The sequence below is a fragment of the Aegilops tauschii genome, chromosome 7 (genome assembly GCF_002575655.3).
Source record: "Aegilops tauschii subsp. strangulata cultivar AL8/78 chromosome 7, Aet v6.0, whole genome shotgun sequence".
In the NCBI taxonomy this organism is placed as follows: Eukaryota; Viridiplantae; Streptophyta; class Magnoliopsida; order Poales; family Poaceae; genus Aegilops; species Aegilops tauschii.
Genome location: NC_053041.3, coordinates 4,990,090 through 5,006,119, shown reverse-complemented (window position 1 = coordinate 5,006,119; position 16,030 = coordinate 4,990,090). Strand labels below are relative to the sequence as shown.

The 16,030-nt window shown below is 43.1% G+C and overlaps 1 protein-coding gene across 1 annotated transcript; it reads right to left on the bottom strand.

Moving 5' to 3' along the window:
• Window positions 1-460: 460 nt before the first annotated feature.
• Window positions 461-3,912, bottom strand: LOC109745819 (mitochondrial pyruvate carrier 4). Its single transcript, XM_020304924.3, has 6 exons — window positions 3,800-3,912; window positions 3,087-3,199; window positions 1,625-1,723; window positions 1,459-1,511; window positions 900-973; window positions 461-787 (listed from the first exon to the last, which is right to left on the bottom strand). The coding sequence occupies exons 2-6, from the start codon at window positions 3,139-3,141 to the stop codon at window positions 724-726; spliced, it is 345 nt and encodes a 114-aa protein (XP_020160513.1). The 5' UTR covers window positions 3,142-3,199; window positions 3,800-3,912; the 3' UTR covers window positions 461-723.
• Window positions 3,913-16,030: the final 12,118 nt, after the last annotated feature.

Below are 16,030 nucleotides of genomic sequence, written 5' to 3'. Positions count from 1 at the left end.
TCCTTTTGATCTACGCTACTTTTCATCGGCGGCGGTTGCTGTTCTGTTGCGTTGGTCCTATGAGGACTTAGCACGACGATTTCCCGGTTGTCTACTACAACAAGTTTTGCCTGACTCAGGCGAGGGATGGGTGATGACAGCGGCGCGCCTTCGACTCGCTTCAGTGCTTGAAGTCGTCGCTAGGTGGTCTAGGATCTGGATATAATTTTTATTATTTTTAGTGTTTGTTGTACTATCATGATTGAAAATGAATAGATCGAAAGTTTTCTTGCGGAAAACAGTACTGGCGAAGTCCCCTATCCGCTCGGCAATAGGTTCTCAGCATACACCTTTTTGGCAAAGTGGGATTCGCTAAGTGCCTTATGTCAGGTACTCGGCAAAGACTTCGCCGAGTTTTAGATGAGCATACCCGGTAAAATAAAGTGGGTTGACGGGTATCAAACGGAGATGACGCTTTACACATGGCATCCAGGTGGTTCGTGTATTTAATATGTATGTCCTTTTTTTGCACATGATATAATGTTGCGTACACGAATATTAAGCTGCATGGATTTTTCATAATACTTTGGCTTGCCTGCCCACCGGTGTGATCGAGTGAGAAATAAATGTATTTTGACATGGAACGAAAGATTGGGATTCCACGGACCAGAGTGAATCTGAAACCGACTCCAAGGCACCAGGCACCCTATTCAGTCGATTATTAAGTCGAGTCGGTCGCCGTTGCTATACTTCCAGTTCCAGTGATGCAGCAGCGGCCTCCTTTTCCGCACCCGAGAAGTAATCTTTCCTGCGATGCAAAAGCAAAAGGAGGTCAACACACAGAAACCAGGCCATATCCTTGCTCTTCTGGGACATCATCAATCAACAAACATGGGGGCTAGCTAGCTTCTTTAACGGACCTCATTTTACGAGAAAGCTGGTATAGGCCTGTACCGGACATCGCAACGCTAACGCTGAAAAGATTCCAGTTTCTCTGGAAAGGAAAATATTATAAGCGTCACAAAACTGCAGTTAACATTGGGAACAACACAGAGTAACAATTGGAATTAGGATCAAGGTACTTCACAGCAGATATATCGCCTTATTGTAATTCAGCGGATATATTGGTAGGTAGAAGGAGGTGGCTTACGAATATGAATCATATATTCGACAAGCAACAACAGCCCAGTCCAGGGAGCCATCAAGTTAAAACAGTACAATATGAGAAGATTGTTGCAAAAAGAATATCTTAGCAGCAAACAAAATGTTAAGCCTTAGGATGTACTACCCCAGAGCCAAATTAGTTTTCTTAGTTTTTTCTACATAAGGGTGTATCTAGACATGCTTTAGTGTTACATACATCCGTATCTAGAAAAATATAAGACAATTAATTTGGGACGGAAGTAATATTAAGCTATATATAATCCACATTACCTGCATATAATAATGAAAAAAAGGATAGTAGTATCCATGGCTTACCGGTGTGATAACCATGCTATAGCGTGACCAAATAATTCCAGTGCAAGCAATAACTGCACACAATATGAAGCATGTGAGCAGCACACGAGAATAGGTAGCCGCTAAACTAATGGCATGTTGTCTGTAATGAGACTGGCACAAGACTGACTGGATAACTTGAACATACCTACTTGCTGTGGATAGGATATCTTTTCATGAGGCTTAGCAAAGTCGGCAACGTTTGCTATGCTGATTCCCCATTTAAATGTTGGAGCCCAGAAATGAACTGCAATTCAGGTCGGATTGTTATTGTCTCAGCCTTTCAACTCTCAGGTGATTATTTATAACTTAGCATGTGCACTATGCAATCCAAGAGATATGCATCACAATTTAGCGCAAAAGAACTACCAAGGATGGGCCATTATAATCGGTAATGTTTCACAACATTGAACAAGGATAAATCTGAGGTATAGACTAGTCTAATGCTAATTCAAACGTCACATAGCCAAAAATGCAGGTCAGGCATGACAAGAATAAGCGTGAAGTTCGCAAAGTCTGAAGATGTGCAACTTCTGTGGGGGAAGGACTGAAGATGTGCAACTCTTAATCGACCACTTTATTATTTTCTAAAATGTAATATCTTTAGGAGTTTAGTATTTCATGAGAAAGTCAATATTTTCCTATGCAAGCTTACCATGAAAAAATTCAGACATGAGTGACAAAGGGGATGAACATTTATCTTTACATCTCTATGATGAACCAGAGACTGCTGAGATACTATTTGGTGTCCTGTAACTAGGTTTTGTTTTGAGCTATATTAGAGATGCTTTGGTAAGCCAGGAAGTTCCCCTCTCACGGTTGCTCTTTGTCCCAAATGCAGTGAAAAAAAAATGGTGCGCTATAGCATGCTATAACGCGATATAGCACACTAATAGCATATTTTAAGAGCCATCTTAGTCCTAGCATGCTATTTTTTTCATTGCCCAAATGTCAAACTTGCTAATGATGCCTCGTCAGCTGGTTGTTGCATAATCAGTGAGACAGTAACACGATGGAAAATGTTATTGGCTGACGCAAACTAACACACAACAGTGTTTTGGAGTCCCTACAGGAATGGTAGTGCAACTGCGAGGACCAATGGTGCCGAGAACAACTTACTAGTAAATTAAGCACAGTTGGTATTTGTGGGAGGGGTCTGAATACTTGTTGCCTCTAGGTTCTGTTGGTTTCAGATTCTATTTTGTGATGCCTTCAGTATGACTATTGTTATTTTGATTTTCTATCACGGTAATGTTTTCTACTCCCTCCGTTCCAAATTACTCGTCCTGGTTTTAGTTCAAATAGTTTAAATTTGAACTAAAACCAGGACGAGTAATTTGGAACGGAGGGAGTGCATGTTAAGTCACAAACAACATTCACCTCGGCTCATATTCAGAAGCCAAAAATCAGAGTAGGCGCACAATAATTTCACATTTAAAACGTGCCAACAACTTGGCAACCTTAACACAATAGGGAAAAAAGTCAATGTTGACTTTCCATACATATGGTTTAAAAAGGAGCCCAAGCTATCCTGATGTCTAAACAAAGGCGGGAACCAAAATAAAACAGACGGGATGTGAAAAACTAATGCGAGTACAGCAATCACTAACTGGTTTTGGGGCCAGCAGGGTGGTTCCAGAAGGCTTGTAGTTTTGAAGAAGCCATTCGATCGAGCCGGCACACACGTTTCCTGTACTTTCGCACTACCCTTCTTATAAGTAACCTACAAGCAGAAAATAGAAAAGCATCTCCGTAAGTCCACCACCATATTCGGGATATCAGAAATTTCTTTACAAGCACCTGGGTGCGCCATGCGGGCCATATAAAAGAAGAATACAATTGAGTGAGAATATGTGAATAGGATCTTTTGGGTACCATCAGTATAACAAATCAATGGGGATCCAGTTCATTCAAAATATATACTATAGTGTTGAATATATTTGTGCATGTATATTGTGTCGTAGGCCCACCTCCTAGTTTTCCTATATAGTTGAGGTTGTGACCCCGTCTTGTACATCATATATGCGTGCCTAGTGCACCTGATCAATGTATTGAGAGTTGCACAGCCTAAACCTAAGTCTCAACATATAGGAAAGCAGTACCGCCTACAACTACAAATCCAATAAAGATACAATTCCTGTGATTGAAAGAAATGAAAGTGCTTCTGGATCGGAGGTAGAAATGACCATAGAATATAGCAATGGATGAACACTGCCGGAGTGGGAAAACACGAAGGTCAGCCGGTTGCAGCAACGAAGAAAAAAAATGGAACCCTACAAGCAGATTCATAGAGGAAAACAGATGAGAATAGTGGTGAGCTTACACAGACAAAGAAGTTAGAAGCAGCGTTGCAGGAGCCGACACAGCGCTGAGACAAGAATGCAGGAGAGGCAGATAGTTGGAGGAGCTAATGATGTTGTGTTGCAAGAGAATGAGGAGGGGGGGGGGGGGGGGGGGGGGGGGGAAGAAATCCCCAAACAGCGGGTCAAAGAGGCAATAATAGAGCTGATCCATCCCGCTACTTGCCCTTTTCTATGTTTAGCTGAGTTTGACTTGCTAATAAACTAACCAGTAACCAATGAGGAATACACACATAGCACACGTCTTCTTCGTGTGATGCATCAAGACATTTTGGGTAGATTATTTGCCTTTGCCTGGAAGAAGAGGAAGACTGCCTTGGCGCCAATCTCGTAACGATTTGCTTCTCTCTCTCTTTTTTGCGGGAAATGACAATTTGATTCAGTTTAATACTCCCCCATTCATAAATATGAGTCTTTTTAGAGAATTCAAAATAGACTACATACGAATGTATATCTAAACATATTTTACAGTATAGATTCACTTATTTTGCTTTGTATGTACTAGTACATATTAGAATGAAGGGGGTAGAATGCAGCAGGACGAAGAGGTAGTTGATCCAACGAACAAAACACCACGGACGATATGATGTAATATCAATAAAGTGTGCCATGACGGTTTGCCCTTGAAAAGTGAAGAACTCCTGTAGAAGCAAAGAACCGTACCAATTGTTGAAGGAACGTACACGACGTACGTGCATTATTACAAGGGAAACATTTATAGCCGGTCGACCGGCCGAGCGTTCGGCAGGTCGACTCGCTCGCGTTGCTAGGCAGCCCAGGCCCACCACCCACAAAGCTTATCTCTGTCCCACCACTTTCATCTTATCCCCTCGCTCTTTCTGGAGACCACATGAGGCATCCTCGTCGTGCTCGCCCTTTAGTCCCCAAGTTCTCAATCTCTCCTCCTCCTTCATGTGTTTTCTCCGAAATCCAAACCTAATCCCCATGAAATTTTTGCTGCCTTCCCTGCTTCGCGTAACATTTTTCTTCCATTGATCCATGAGAGGGGTGAGCTCGTCCGTGCTTTTTTGCTTTTTTCTCTCATACCATGCATAGTCCGCCATGGATCCCACGAGGTTGGGCTCAAGCACATGCAACACACACGCTCTACTCTTGGGAAAGGAGATTGATGTTTCTTTTCTTGCCGTTCAATCTTGGAGCTGCGTGCAAAGGGCAGGATGACCGGGCTGCAAGCTCGTGCGGCCGCTGCGTTACCATGGTGTGTGACGCTGGCGATCGGTTCCGGCTGGGGCAGCGATGCAGGAACCGGCACACCTCGTTGCTGGAACCGGCCAACTGGAAAGTTGCAACCGGCATGCGATGATGCTGGAACCAGTAATAATTTTTGCTATCACAGGCGTTTGGTTTTGCTGGAACCACCGCCAAATTTGCAAGTTTGCTACCAATGACTTTCTGGTTTGCTGGAACAAGCTTGATTTTTTGCTACATCGGCATTTTTGACTTTTGCTGGGGGACAACTTTCATTTTTATTTTGCAATTTTTGCTACCACCGTTTCCTTGGTTTGCTAGATCCAATGAATTTTTTGCTACATTCGGGTTGGATGGGAGCTGCATGATAGGGAGATGCCTCTTAGTTTTTTTGCTGGAACCGGGAACATGGATAGCTGCTACCGGCGATTTTTTTGCTTCAACGGCGATGGGACCCAAAGAGTTTTTCTTGCTGGAACCAAATTTCTTCATGAGGTGTGGCGGCGAGGCACGTTTTTTATTTTTTTTGTGCTGTAATTTGTGCTTTTTGCTGGAACCATGTTCTGATTTTGCTACAACGAGCATTTGATTTTGCTGGAACCGCCTGAAGCGGATTTGGGACCAGTTTTTTTAGCAACTGATTTTTGCTGCAACCATCCAATCAGCGAGCGGGCCCGGCGAGCGGCGATGGCGAGCCAGTGAGCGGCTCCGGCGAGCGGTGAGCCGATGAGCAGGCCCGGCGAGCGGCGGCCATAGAGCTGCAGTCGTCTCTACACGGAGCTGCAACTGTGGGCTCACGTTGCTGGCGCGAAACGCAGGAGGGGACGGCGGCGATCGGTGACAACGACGGCGACCAGCGGCGAGGGCAGCGACAGGGAAGACACTAGGGAGGTGCTTCGAGGCTGGCGCGTCGTCGTCCATGGAAACTTTTTTATAAAAGAAGACGACGTTCGAGGGGGAGGAAGAAGTGAATCATGCGGCTGCTGATTGTTTAATCGTACGATGCTGGTACGGTCGGCCCAAATTTGCGCGGCGCGCCGGCGCCCATCACTCGCCTTATTACAAAATACTTGCTGTGTAAAACAATACAAACTGATACTCAGCTTACAACAGTAGGAGCTAGCTTGGAGGAAACAAATTAAAGGACACAAACAAACAGGCGAGCTGAACCGACCAAATCCATGGATGGATCGCAGCCAGCCAGCCAGCCAGACAGACAGACTCTAAACTGCAGGGAAATGAAATGAAATGGGGATCTATGCTACATATGATTAACCAGATTGGTGAGTGGTTGCGCTGGCGCAGTTGTTAGCGCAGAAAGTATCAAAGACATTGACCCGCCACCGCCGCGCGAACTTGGCACGGACCTCACACAAGCAGCTCTGGCCCCATCTGGTTAAAGTGTGGCAGCAGAACCTGATTGCCAGAGGATCGCCGTTACCACCGCCGATTGAAGCGACACAGGGATCTGTTTCGGGGCAGGCCGCCACCGCCACCGCCGCCGACGCGGCCGCCAGCGCTGCTACCAGCAAGAGCGCCGCCGCTGCACGGCTCCAATTCACGCTGGCCATGCTTGCTTGGCTGAGGATTTGGTAGCTGCTCAAGGTGGTGGCTAGGTGTGTTTGTGTGTGTGTGTGTATGAATCGATCCATCCCCTCGTGGCCTCTTTATATAGCTAGGATAGCAGTCTACCAGTGCACACCACCACCAACCCAACCCATGTGAAGATTCACGTACTACGTGAAGATGGATCGTCCCCTTGTGGGCTAGCAGTCTACCAATGCACACCACCACCACCCACCCCATGTGAAGATGGCAGTCTCAACAACAAAAAACGACGTGAAGATAATATACTTGGTGCATGCATCGCGCGGGCCTCTTCTTTTACGCAAGGTATTTTATGGTCAAAACCAAGCTACTCGACTTAATGGAGCACAGTATTATTCTACTAAGCGCATGCATCACGGGGGCCTTTGTTTTTACAAGGTCTAGCCATTTATCAGTGCATCATTAATAGTACTTGTCAGATCAATTGTCAGATCAAGGTTAACTTGACTTGCCAGATCGAGCTGCCAATGCCCGAGGTAAGATCTGCTGGTCCCCTTTGAGATCTTTCTTGGCTTGTGCACCAACCGAGAAGCTTCTCGTTCGAAAACTTGAAAGTGCAATGTAGTTCAGACCTTTTTCTGTTTTTCATTAAACCTCGCAAATGCGAGGGCAAATTATTTCTTGTTGTAAAATGGATTTAAATAATCTAATAGTTTCATATAAGTTCTTCTGCAATTTTAAATAACATGTTGATTTTATAGCCACAACAAATGTTTATGCTAAAGAAGATCACATATGGTGAAAACTAGTAAAATCGTGTATAACCAGCTCGCACCCGAGACGCGCGCTCTGCCCATGAACACCACGTCTCCTCCATCCAGGCATCCCAGAGATCAACCAAAGGCCTCGACTTTGGCCCGATCTGCAGTCCCCAGCAGACGGAGCTGCCAACGACTGCCCTGCCATGAACATCGTCGGATCTGAGCCAGCCCGCACAGTGCCGACAAAAAGGGGGAGGAGGTGGAGCGGACGCATCCTCGACTGGCGACCCCACCCCGGCAACGGGTGGCTCGACCACTACTAGAGCCTCCCATCCCTCCATCCACACTAGTAGAAAAATGCCCATTTGTCCCGGTTCTAGAACCGGGACTAAAGGGTCGGGACTAAAGCCCATGACCTTTAGTCCCGGTTCACTTACGAACCGGGACAGGTGGGGCTCCACGTGGTTGCTACGGCGAGCCCAGGCAGGAGGGCCTTTGGTCCCGGTTGGTAACACCAGCCGGGACCAAAAAGCATCCACGCGTCAGTAGCTCAGGAGCTGGGCTTTTTGTTTTTTTTTGAAAGGGGGGGTTGGGGGTTTTGGAGGGTTAATTTAGGGGTTTCATATATTGTGTTAGCTAGCTAATAGAGAGAATTGACCTCTCTTATCTCCGTGCTTGGTCGACGCTACGTACTATACGTATAGAGAGGACTCGACACGGTAGCTAGTAAGCAAATGAAGGAAACCATTAAGTACACAAGATCGTCATGAACATATACACAGAGAAGTGATCGACCTCCTCCTTCTCCGAGAGATTGGTCGAACAACAAGTTTTCGTATATCTATCCGACGCTACTAGCTACATATACACAATATAAGATCTCTTACAATCCCTAACATCTGAAGTCAAGTGCCACATGGTATTCTCCGGCTTTATTGATGACGTGGTCAAGAAAAAGAATCCCGCCAATTCCTCTTGAATTGCTTTTATGCGATCATGTGATAGGAGTTCATCCCGCAGTTGCCAGAGCTAATTTAAGAAAGGGGGTCAATACATGTGTATGAATGAAACTCAACACAAATGATGGTAATAAAATAAAATTGTGAATATTTTTGCTTACGCACTTCATATTGTTTTTCAGTGCAGCCCCGCTTATTAGACTCCGTCGCGTTGTAGATGAACTCGCAAACGTAGTATCCACATAAATCATTCCCGGCTTCCTGCCACAAGCACTTTACGAGAAATAGAGGTCAATCAAACTGATAAGCGAGCATGCTAAGTGGTATTGATGAAACTAGCTAGAATCAATGGGAGATGCAGGGAACTAGGTAGTAGTACTTACTTTTGGATGTTTAAATCGCAGCTCGGTCGGCAGTCCCGGAGAAATTGTGGTGAACTCTTTCCAAACCCTGCCAGACAAAGAAAATAATTACTTGATATCAAGAAATGAACAAAGTTGCCGATATGGTGCGATAATGATCGATTGGACTTACTTCTCGAGCATTCGAGTCATGCCCGCATACTCCTCGGGATCTTTTCGTCTGGAGTCTAAGACGGTTACTTCTCCCCACTCAAGCTTAATCTCTAGGAGAATAAAGTGGTACCTGCGCACGCATGCATAACTCATCAGTTACATTACTATAACCTCGAGTAATTAGGGAAACCGAATGTGCACAAGACAGTAACACTCACTTGAAGTAGTAAGGAAAGAGTATTTTATCTTTGCTTTGATTTTTGAGCAACGATTGTAGCAAGTTGTCCTCGGTTTCTGAGACATTGTGTTTAACCGTCCATTCATGTATGACATTTGGGTTAATGAACCCAATGTCATAGATTTGTTTTTTCTCAATTCGACGATCTTCAATCTGCATAATATAATAAGGATAATTATATATACATGCAATGAAAGAGCTGAGCTATATATAGAGACTTAATTACAGAAACTAGTACTTACAGACAGTAGCAAGCCATGAGTGATTTGTCGAGGGCCTTTAGATTGTAGAACTGGAAAAACTCTTCAAAATCAACAGTTAACAGTTCTTGTCCAATGAAGTCGTGGTCATCTTTAATTCTCATCGTCAAAGCATCCTTCCCAGACTCGCTGCAGGTTTTCATGTACCATTGATGGAATCTTCGCATCATGGTTGTTAGAGGAGGACTTCCATCTTTGACGAGAGGATTCCCGTACTGGTATCTGAATTCGTCCACCTCCATTGTATCAAAATGTGCATCGTTGGGCAGGTAATCACCAGGATTGGTACCGGGCAACATCCCCGGCAGATTTGCGACGATATCACTAGACACCTTGAGCGGGGGGCACGATTGGTTCGCCTGTTCGCCGAGCTGGGCAATTTTTCGCACTTCTTCGTTCTTGTAACCTTTTGTCACTTGAAGTAGTTCATGCTACCTCTTGAGCACAGCGTTGGTTTTCCCTTGAAGAGGAAAGTGAAAGTGCAACTATCCTTGGGTGATTTTGGTAATTCCTAACAACATATAGCTCATTGAGCTAATGCTATTTCAAGATGAATATTTCAGGAAAGCTCAATGATTGGCATGGCATGGATTAGGAAGTGGACCCTTCAAATTGCTAAGGACAAAAGATTGGCTCAAACTCAAAGCACAAGACTCTACATTTTCTGTTTTAGTGATCCAAGATCACATTGAGTCTATAGGAAAAGCCAATACTATTAAGAAGGGATGAGGTGTTGCTTAATGAGGTTCTTGCTCAAAATGCTTAGTGATATGCTCCAAAACCCTCCACTACTTTCTCATATCCACATATGTCCCAAACCAAATATCCAACTCGGCCCCACCGATTCTTTCTATCCGGAGCCACCGAGTTCAGTTGACATAGCCATTGCCAAAAACCCTAGTCTTTTCGGTCTCACCGATAGGGATCTCGGTCTCACCGAGATGGGATTGTAATCTCTCTGTTTCCCTTTGTAACGTTTCGGTCCAGCCGAGATGAGCGATCGGTCCCACCGAGATTGCAATGCAAACACTCTGTTTCCTTTTCGTAACGTTTCGGTCCAACCGAGATGAGCGAATCGGTCCCACCGAGTTTGCCTGACCAACTCTCTGTTTGACTATTACCAAAATTGGTCGCACCGAGTTTGTGTAATCGGTCACACCGAGATTACGTTATGCCCTAACCCTAATGATATCGGTCCCACCGAGTTGACATGTCAGTCCCACCGAAACACCTAACGGTCACATTATGAACCAAGTCGGTCTGACCGAGTTCTCTGAATCGGTCCCACCGAGTTTGATGATTTGTGTGTAACGGTTAGATTTTGTGTGGAGGCTATATATACCCCTCCACCCACTCTTCATTCGTGGAGAAAGCCATCAGAACATGCCTACACTTCCAATACATATTTTCTGAGAGAGAACCACCTACACTTGTGTTGAGGTCAAGATATTCCATTCCAACCACATAAATCTTGATCTCTAGCCTTCCCCAAGTTGCTTTCCACTCAAATCTTCTTTCCACCAAATCCAATCCTATGAGAGAGAGTTGAGTGTTGGGGAGACTATAATTTGGAGCACAAGAGCAAGGAGTTCATCATCAACACACCATTTGTTACTTCTTGGAGAGTGGTGTCTCCTAGATTGGCCAAGTGTCACTTGGGAGCCTCCGTCAAGATTGTGGAGTTGAACCAAGGAGTTTGTAAGGGCAAGGAGATCGCCTACTTCGTGAAGATCTACCCTAGTAAGGCAAGTCCTTCGTGGGCGACGGCCATGGTGGGATAGACAAGGTTGCTTCTTCATGGACCCTTCGTGGGTGGAGCCCTCCGTGGACTCGCGCAACCGTTACCCTTCATGGGTTGAAGTCTCCATCAACGTGGATGTACGATAGCACCACCTATCGGAACCACGGATAAAAAATCTCCGTGTCAACGTTGCGTTTGCTCCCTCAAATCCTCCCTTTACCTTCATATGCAATTGTTTTACATTCCGCTTCTATACTCTTAGAATTGCATGTGTAGGTTGATTGCTTGACTTGTGCTAAGTTGCTAAAATCTGCCAAGAACTAAAACTGGGAAAAGGCTAGATTTTTATTTGGTCAAGTAGTCTAATCACCCCCCCCCCCCCTCTAGACATACTTTCGATCCTACAGAAAGGGTGATGCAGGAAAGTAGCGTAAGTATTTCCCTCAGTTTTTGAGAACCAAGGTATCAATCCAGTAGGAGGCCACACGCAAGTCCCTCGTACCTACACAAACAAATAAGAACCTTGCAACCAACGTGATAAAAGGGTTGTCAATCCCTTCACGGCCACTTGCAAAAGTGATATCTGGTAGAGATGATAAGATAATATTTTTGGTATTTTTATGATAAAGACTAAAAGTAAAGAAAGCAAAATAAACGGCGCCAGAAATCGCTAGTTGTTGGGAGATTAATATGATGGAAAATAGACCTGGGGGCCATAGGTTTCACTAGTGGCTTCTCTCAAGATAGCATAAGTATTACGGTGGGTGAACAAATTACTGTCGAGCAATTGATAAAATTGAGCATAGTTATGAGAATATCTAGGTATGATCATGTATATAGGCATCATGTCCACGACAAGTAGACCGACTCCTGCCTGCATCTACTACTATTACTCCACACATCGACCGCTATCCAGCATGCATCTAGAGTATTAAGTTCATAAGAACAGAGTAATGCTTTAAGCAAGATGACATGATGTAGAGGGATAAACTCAAGCAATATGATATAAACCCCATCTTTTTATCCTCGATGGCAACAATACAATACGTGTCGTTTCCCCTACTGTCACTGGGATCGAGCACCGCAAGATTGAACCCAAAGCTAAGCACTTCTCCCATTGCAAGAAAGATCAATCTAGTAGGCAAAACCAAACTGATAATTCGAAGAGACTTGAAAAGATAACCAATCATACATAAAAGAATTCAGAGGAGATTCAAATATTGTTCATAGATAATCTTGATCATAAACCCACAATTCATCGGATCTCGACAAACACACCGCAAAAGAAGATTACATCAAATAGATCTCCAAGAGAATCGAGGAAAACTTTGTATTGAGATCCAAAGAGAGAGAAGAAGCCATCTAGCTAATAACTATGGACCCGAAGGTCTGAGGTAAACTACTCACACATCATCAAGAGGCTATGGTGTTGATGTAGAAGCCCTCCGTGATCAATGCCCCCTCCGGCGGAGCACCGGAAAAGGCCCCAAGATGGGATCTCACGGGTACAGAAGGTTGCAGCGGTGGAAATAGGGTTTCGGCTCCTCTTCTGTTGTTTCCAGGGTATATGAGTATATATAGGCGAAAGAAGTCGGTCAGGAGAGCTACGAGGGGCCCACGAGGGTGGGGGCGCGCCTCCCTGCCTCGTGGCCGCCTCGTTGATTGCTTGACGTCCACTCCAAGTCCTCTGGATCACGTTTGTTCCGAAAATCACATTCCCGAAGGTTTCATTCCGTTTGGACTCCGTTTGATATTCCTTTCCTTCGAAACACTGAAATAGGCAAAAAAAGAGAAATATGGGTTGGGCCTCCGGTTAATAGGTTAGTCCCAAAAATAATATAAAAGTGTATAATAAAGCCCATTGAACATCCAAAACAGATAATATAATAGCATGGAACAATAAAAAATTATAGATATGTTGGAGACGTATCAAGCATCCCCAAGCTTAATTCCTGCTCGTCCTCGAGTAGGTAAATGATAAAAACAGAATTTTGATGTGGAATGCTACTTAGTATAATTTTCAATGTAATTCTCTTAATTGTGGCATGAATATTCAGATCCAAATGATTCAAAATAAAAGTTCATATTGACATAAAAATAGTAATACTTCAAGCATACTAACAAGTAATCATGTCTTATCAAAATAGCATAGCCAAAGAAAGCTTATCCCTACAAAATCATATAGTTAGGCTATGCTTCATTTTCATCAGACAAAATACTCTCATCATGCACAACCCCGGTTTCAGCCAATCAATTGGTTCATACTTTTTAACGCGCTTCAGCTTTTTCAACCCTCACGCAATACATGAGCGCAAGCCATGGATATAGCACTATGGGTGGAATAGAGTGGTGGTTGTGAAGAGGACAAAAAGGGAGAAGATAGTCGCACATCAACTAGGCGTATCAACGGGCTATGGAGATGCCCGTTCATAGATATCAATGTGAGTGAGTAAGGATTGCCATGCAACGGATGCACTAGAGCTATATATATATATATATATATATATATATATATATATATATATATATATATATGTGTGTGTGTGTGTGTGTGTGTGTGTGTGTGTGTGTGTGTATATGAAAGCTCAACAAAAGAAACTAAGTGGGTGTGCATCCAACTTGCTTGCTCACGAAGACCTAGGGCATTTTGAGGAAGCTCATCATTGGAATATACAAGCCAAGTTCTATAATGAAAAATTCCCACTAGTATATGAAAGTGACAACATAGGAGACTCTCTATCATGAAGATCATGGTGCTACTTTGAAGCACAAGTGTGGAAAAAGGATAGTAACATTGTCCCTTCTCTCTTTTTCTCTCATTTTTTCTGTTTTTTTCTTGGGCCTTTTTCTCTTATTTTTTCTTTGGCCTCTTTTTTTTATTTAGTCAGGAATCTCATCCCGACTTGTGGGGGAATCATAGTCTCCATCATCCTTTCCTCACATGGGACAATGCTCTAATAATGATGATCATCACACTTTTATTACTTACAACTCAAGAATTACAACTCAATACTTAGAACAAAATATGACTATGTGAATGCCTCTGGCGGTGTACCGGGATATGCAATGAATCAAGAGTGACATGTACGAAAAAATTATGAATGGTGGCTTTACCACAAATACAATGTCAACTACATGATCATGCAAATCAATATGACAATGATGAAGTGTGTCATAATAAATGAAACTGTGGAAAGTTGCATGGCAATATATCTCGGAATGGCTATGGAAATGCTATGATAGGTAGGTATGTTGGCTGTTTTGAGGAAGATATAAGGAGGTTTATGTGTGATATAGCGTATCATATCACGGGGTTTGGATGCACCGGCGAAGTTTGCACCAACTCTCAAGGTGAGAAAGGGCAATGCACGGTACCGTAGAGGCTAGAAAATTGTGGAAGGATGAGAGTGCGTATTATCCATGGACTCACATTAGTCATAAAGAACTCATATACTTATTGCAAAAGTTTACTAGCCCTCGAAGCAAAGTACTACTGCGCATGCTCCTAGGGGAAGGGTTGGTAGGAGTTAACCATCGCGCGATCCCAGCCTCCACACATAAGGAAGGCAATCAAAAGAGCACCCCATGCAACAAATCTGTTACACAACTTTTACCATACGTGCATGCTATGGGACTTGCCAACTTCAACACAAGTATTTCTCAATTTCATAATTACCCAACTAGCATGACTCTAACATTACCACCTTTATATCTCAAAACAATTATCAAGCATCAAATTGATCATAGTGTTTAATGCACTTTCTATGATAGTTTTTCTTATACCCATCATACTAGGACCAATTTTTATAACCATAGCAAATACCATGCTGTTCTAGAAGACCCTCAAAATAATATAAGTGTAGCATGAGAGATCAACAATTTCTACAAAATTAAGACACCGCCGTGCTCTAAAAGATATAAGTGAAGCACTAGAGCAAAAACTATATAGCTCAAAAGATATAAGTGAAGCACATAAAGTATTCTAATAAATTCTGAACCATGTGTGTCTCTCCCAAAAGGTGTGTACAACAAGGATGATTGTGGTAAACTAAAAAGCAAAGACTCAAATCATACAAGACGCTCCAAGCAAAACACATATCATGCGGTGAATAAAAATATAGCCCCAAGTAAAGTTACTGATAGAAGACGAAAGAGGGGATGCCTTCCGGGGCATCCCCAAGCTTAGTCTTTTGGTTGTCCTTGAATTTTACCTTGGGGTGCCTTGGGCATCCCCAAGCTTAGGCTCTTGCCACTTTTTGTTCCATAATCCATCAAATCTTTACCCAAAACTTGAAAACTTCACAACACAAAACTCAACAGAAAATCTCATAAGCTCCGTTAGCGAAATAAAACAAACCACTACTATAAGGTACTGTATTGAACTCATTCTTTATTTATATTGGTGTTAAACCAACTGTATTCCAACTTCTCTATGGTTCATAAGCTCTTTTACTAGCCATAGATTCATCAAAATAAGCAATCAACACACGAAAAACACAATCTGTCAAAAACTAAACAGTCTGTAGTAATCTGTATCTAACGCAAATTTCTGGAACCTAAAAAATTCTACCAAATTAGGAAGTCCTAGATAATTTTTTTATTGATCTACTGCAAAAAGAATCAACTGAAAAGCACGTTTCTGTGATTTATGAAAACTAATCTCGTGCGCGCAAAGTTTCTGTTTTTTTACAGCAAGATCAAATAACTATCACCTTAGGTTATCCTAACGGTTTTACTTGGCACAAACACTAACTAAAACACAAAACCACATCTAACCAGAGGCTAGATGAAATATTTATTGAATAACAGCAAGTAAAAATATTGGGTTGTCTCCCAACAAGCGCTTTTCTTTAAAGCCTTTTTAGCTAGGCATAGATAATTTTAATGATGCTCACATGCAAGACAAGAATTGAAGCGCAAAGAGAGCATCATAAAACACGTGACAAACACATCTAAGTCTAAC

Excerpts from the sequence above, each read along its gene's own strand:
- LOC109745819 (XM_020304924.3), bottom strand. The coding sequence starts at position 3,141 with ATGGCTTCTTCAAAACTACAAGCCTTCTGGAACCACCCTGCTGGCCCC. Across the intron at positions 1,512-1,624 it reads ATCCTATCCACAGCAAGTAG|TTATTGCTTGCACTGGAATT; the intron begins GTATGTTCAAGT and ends TATTGTGTGCAG. Across the intron at positions 974-1,458 it reads ATAGCATGGTTATCACACCG|AGAAACTGGAATCTTTTCAG; the intron begins GTAAGCCATGGA and ends TTTCCTTTCCAG.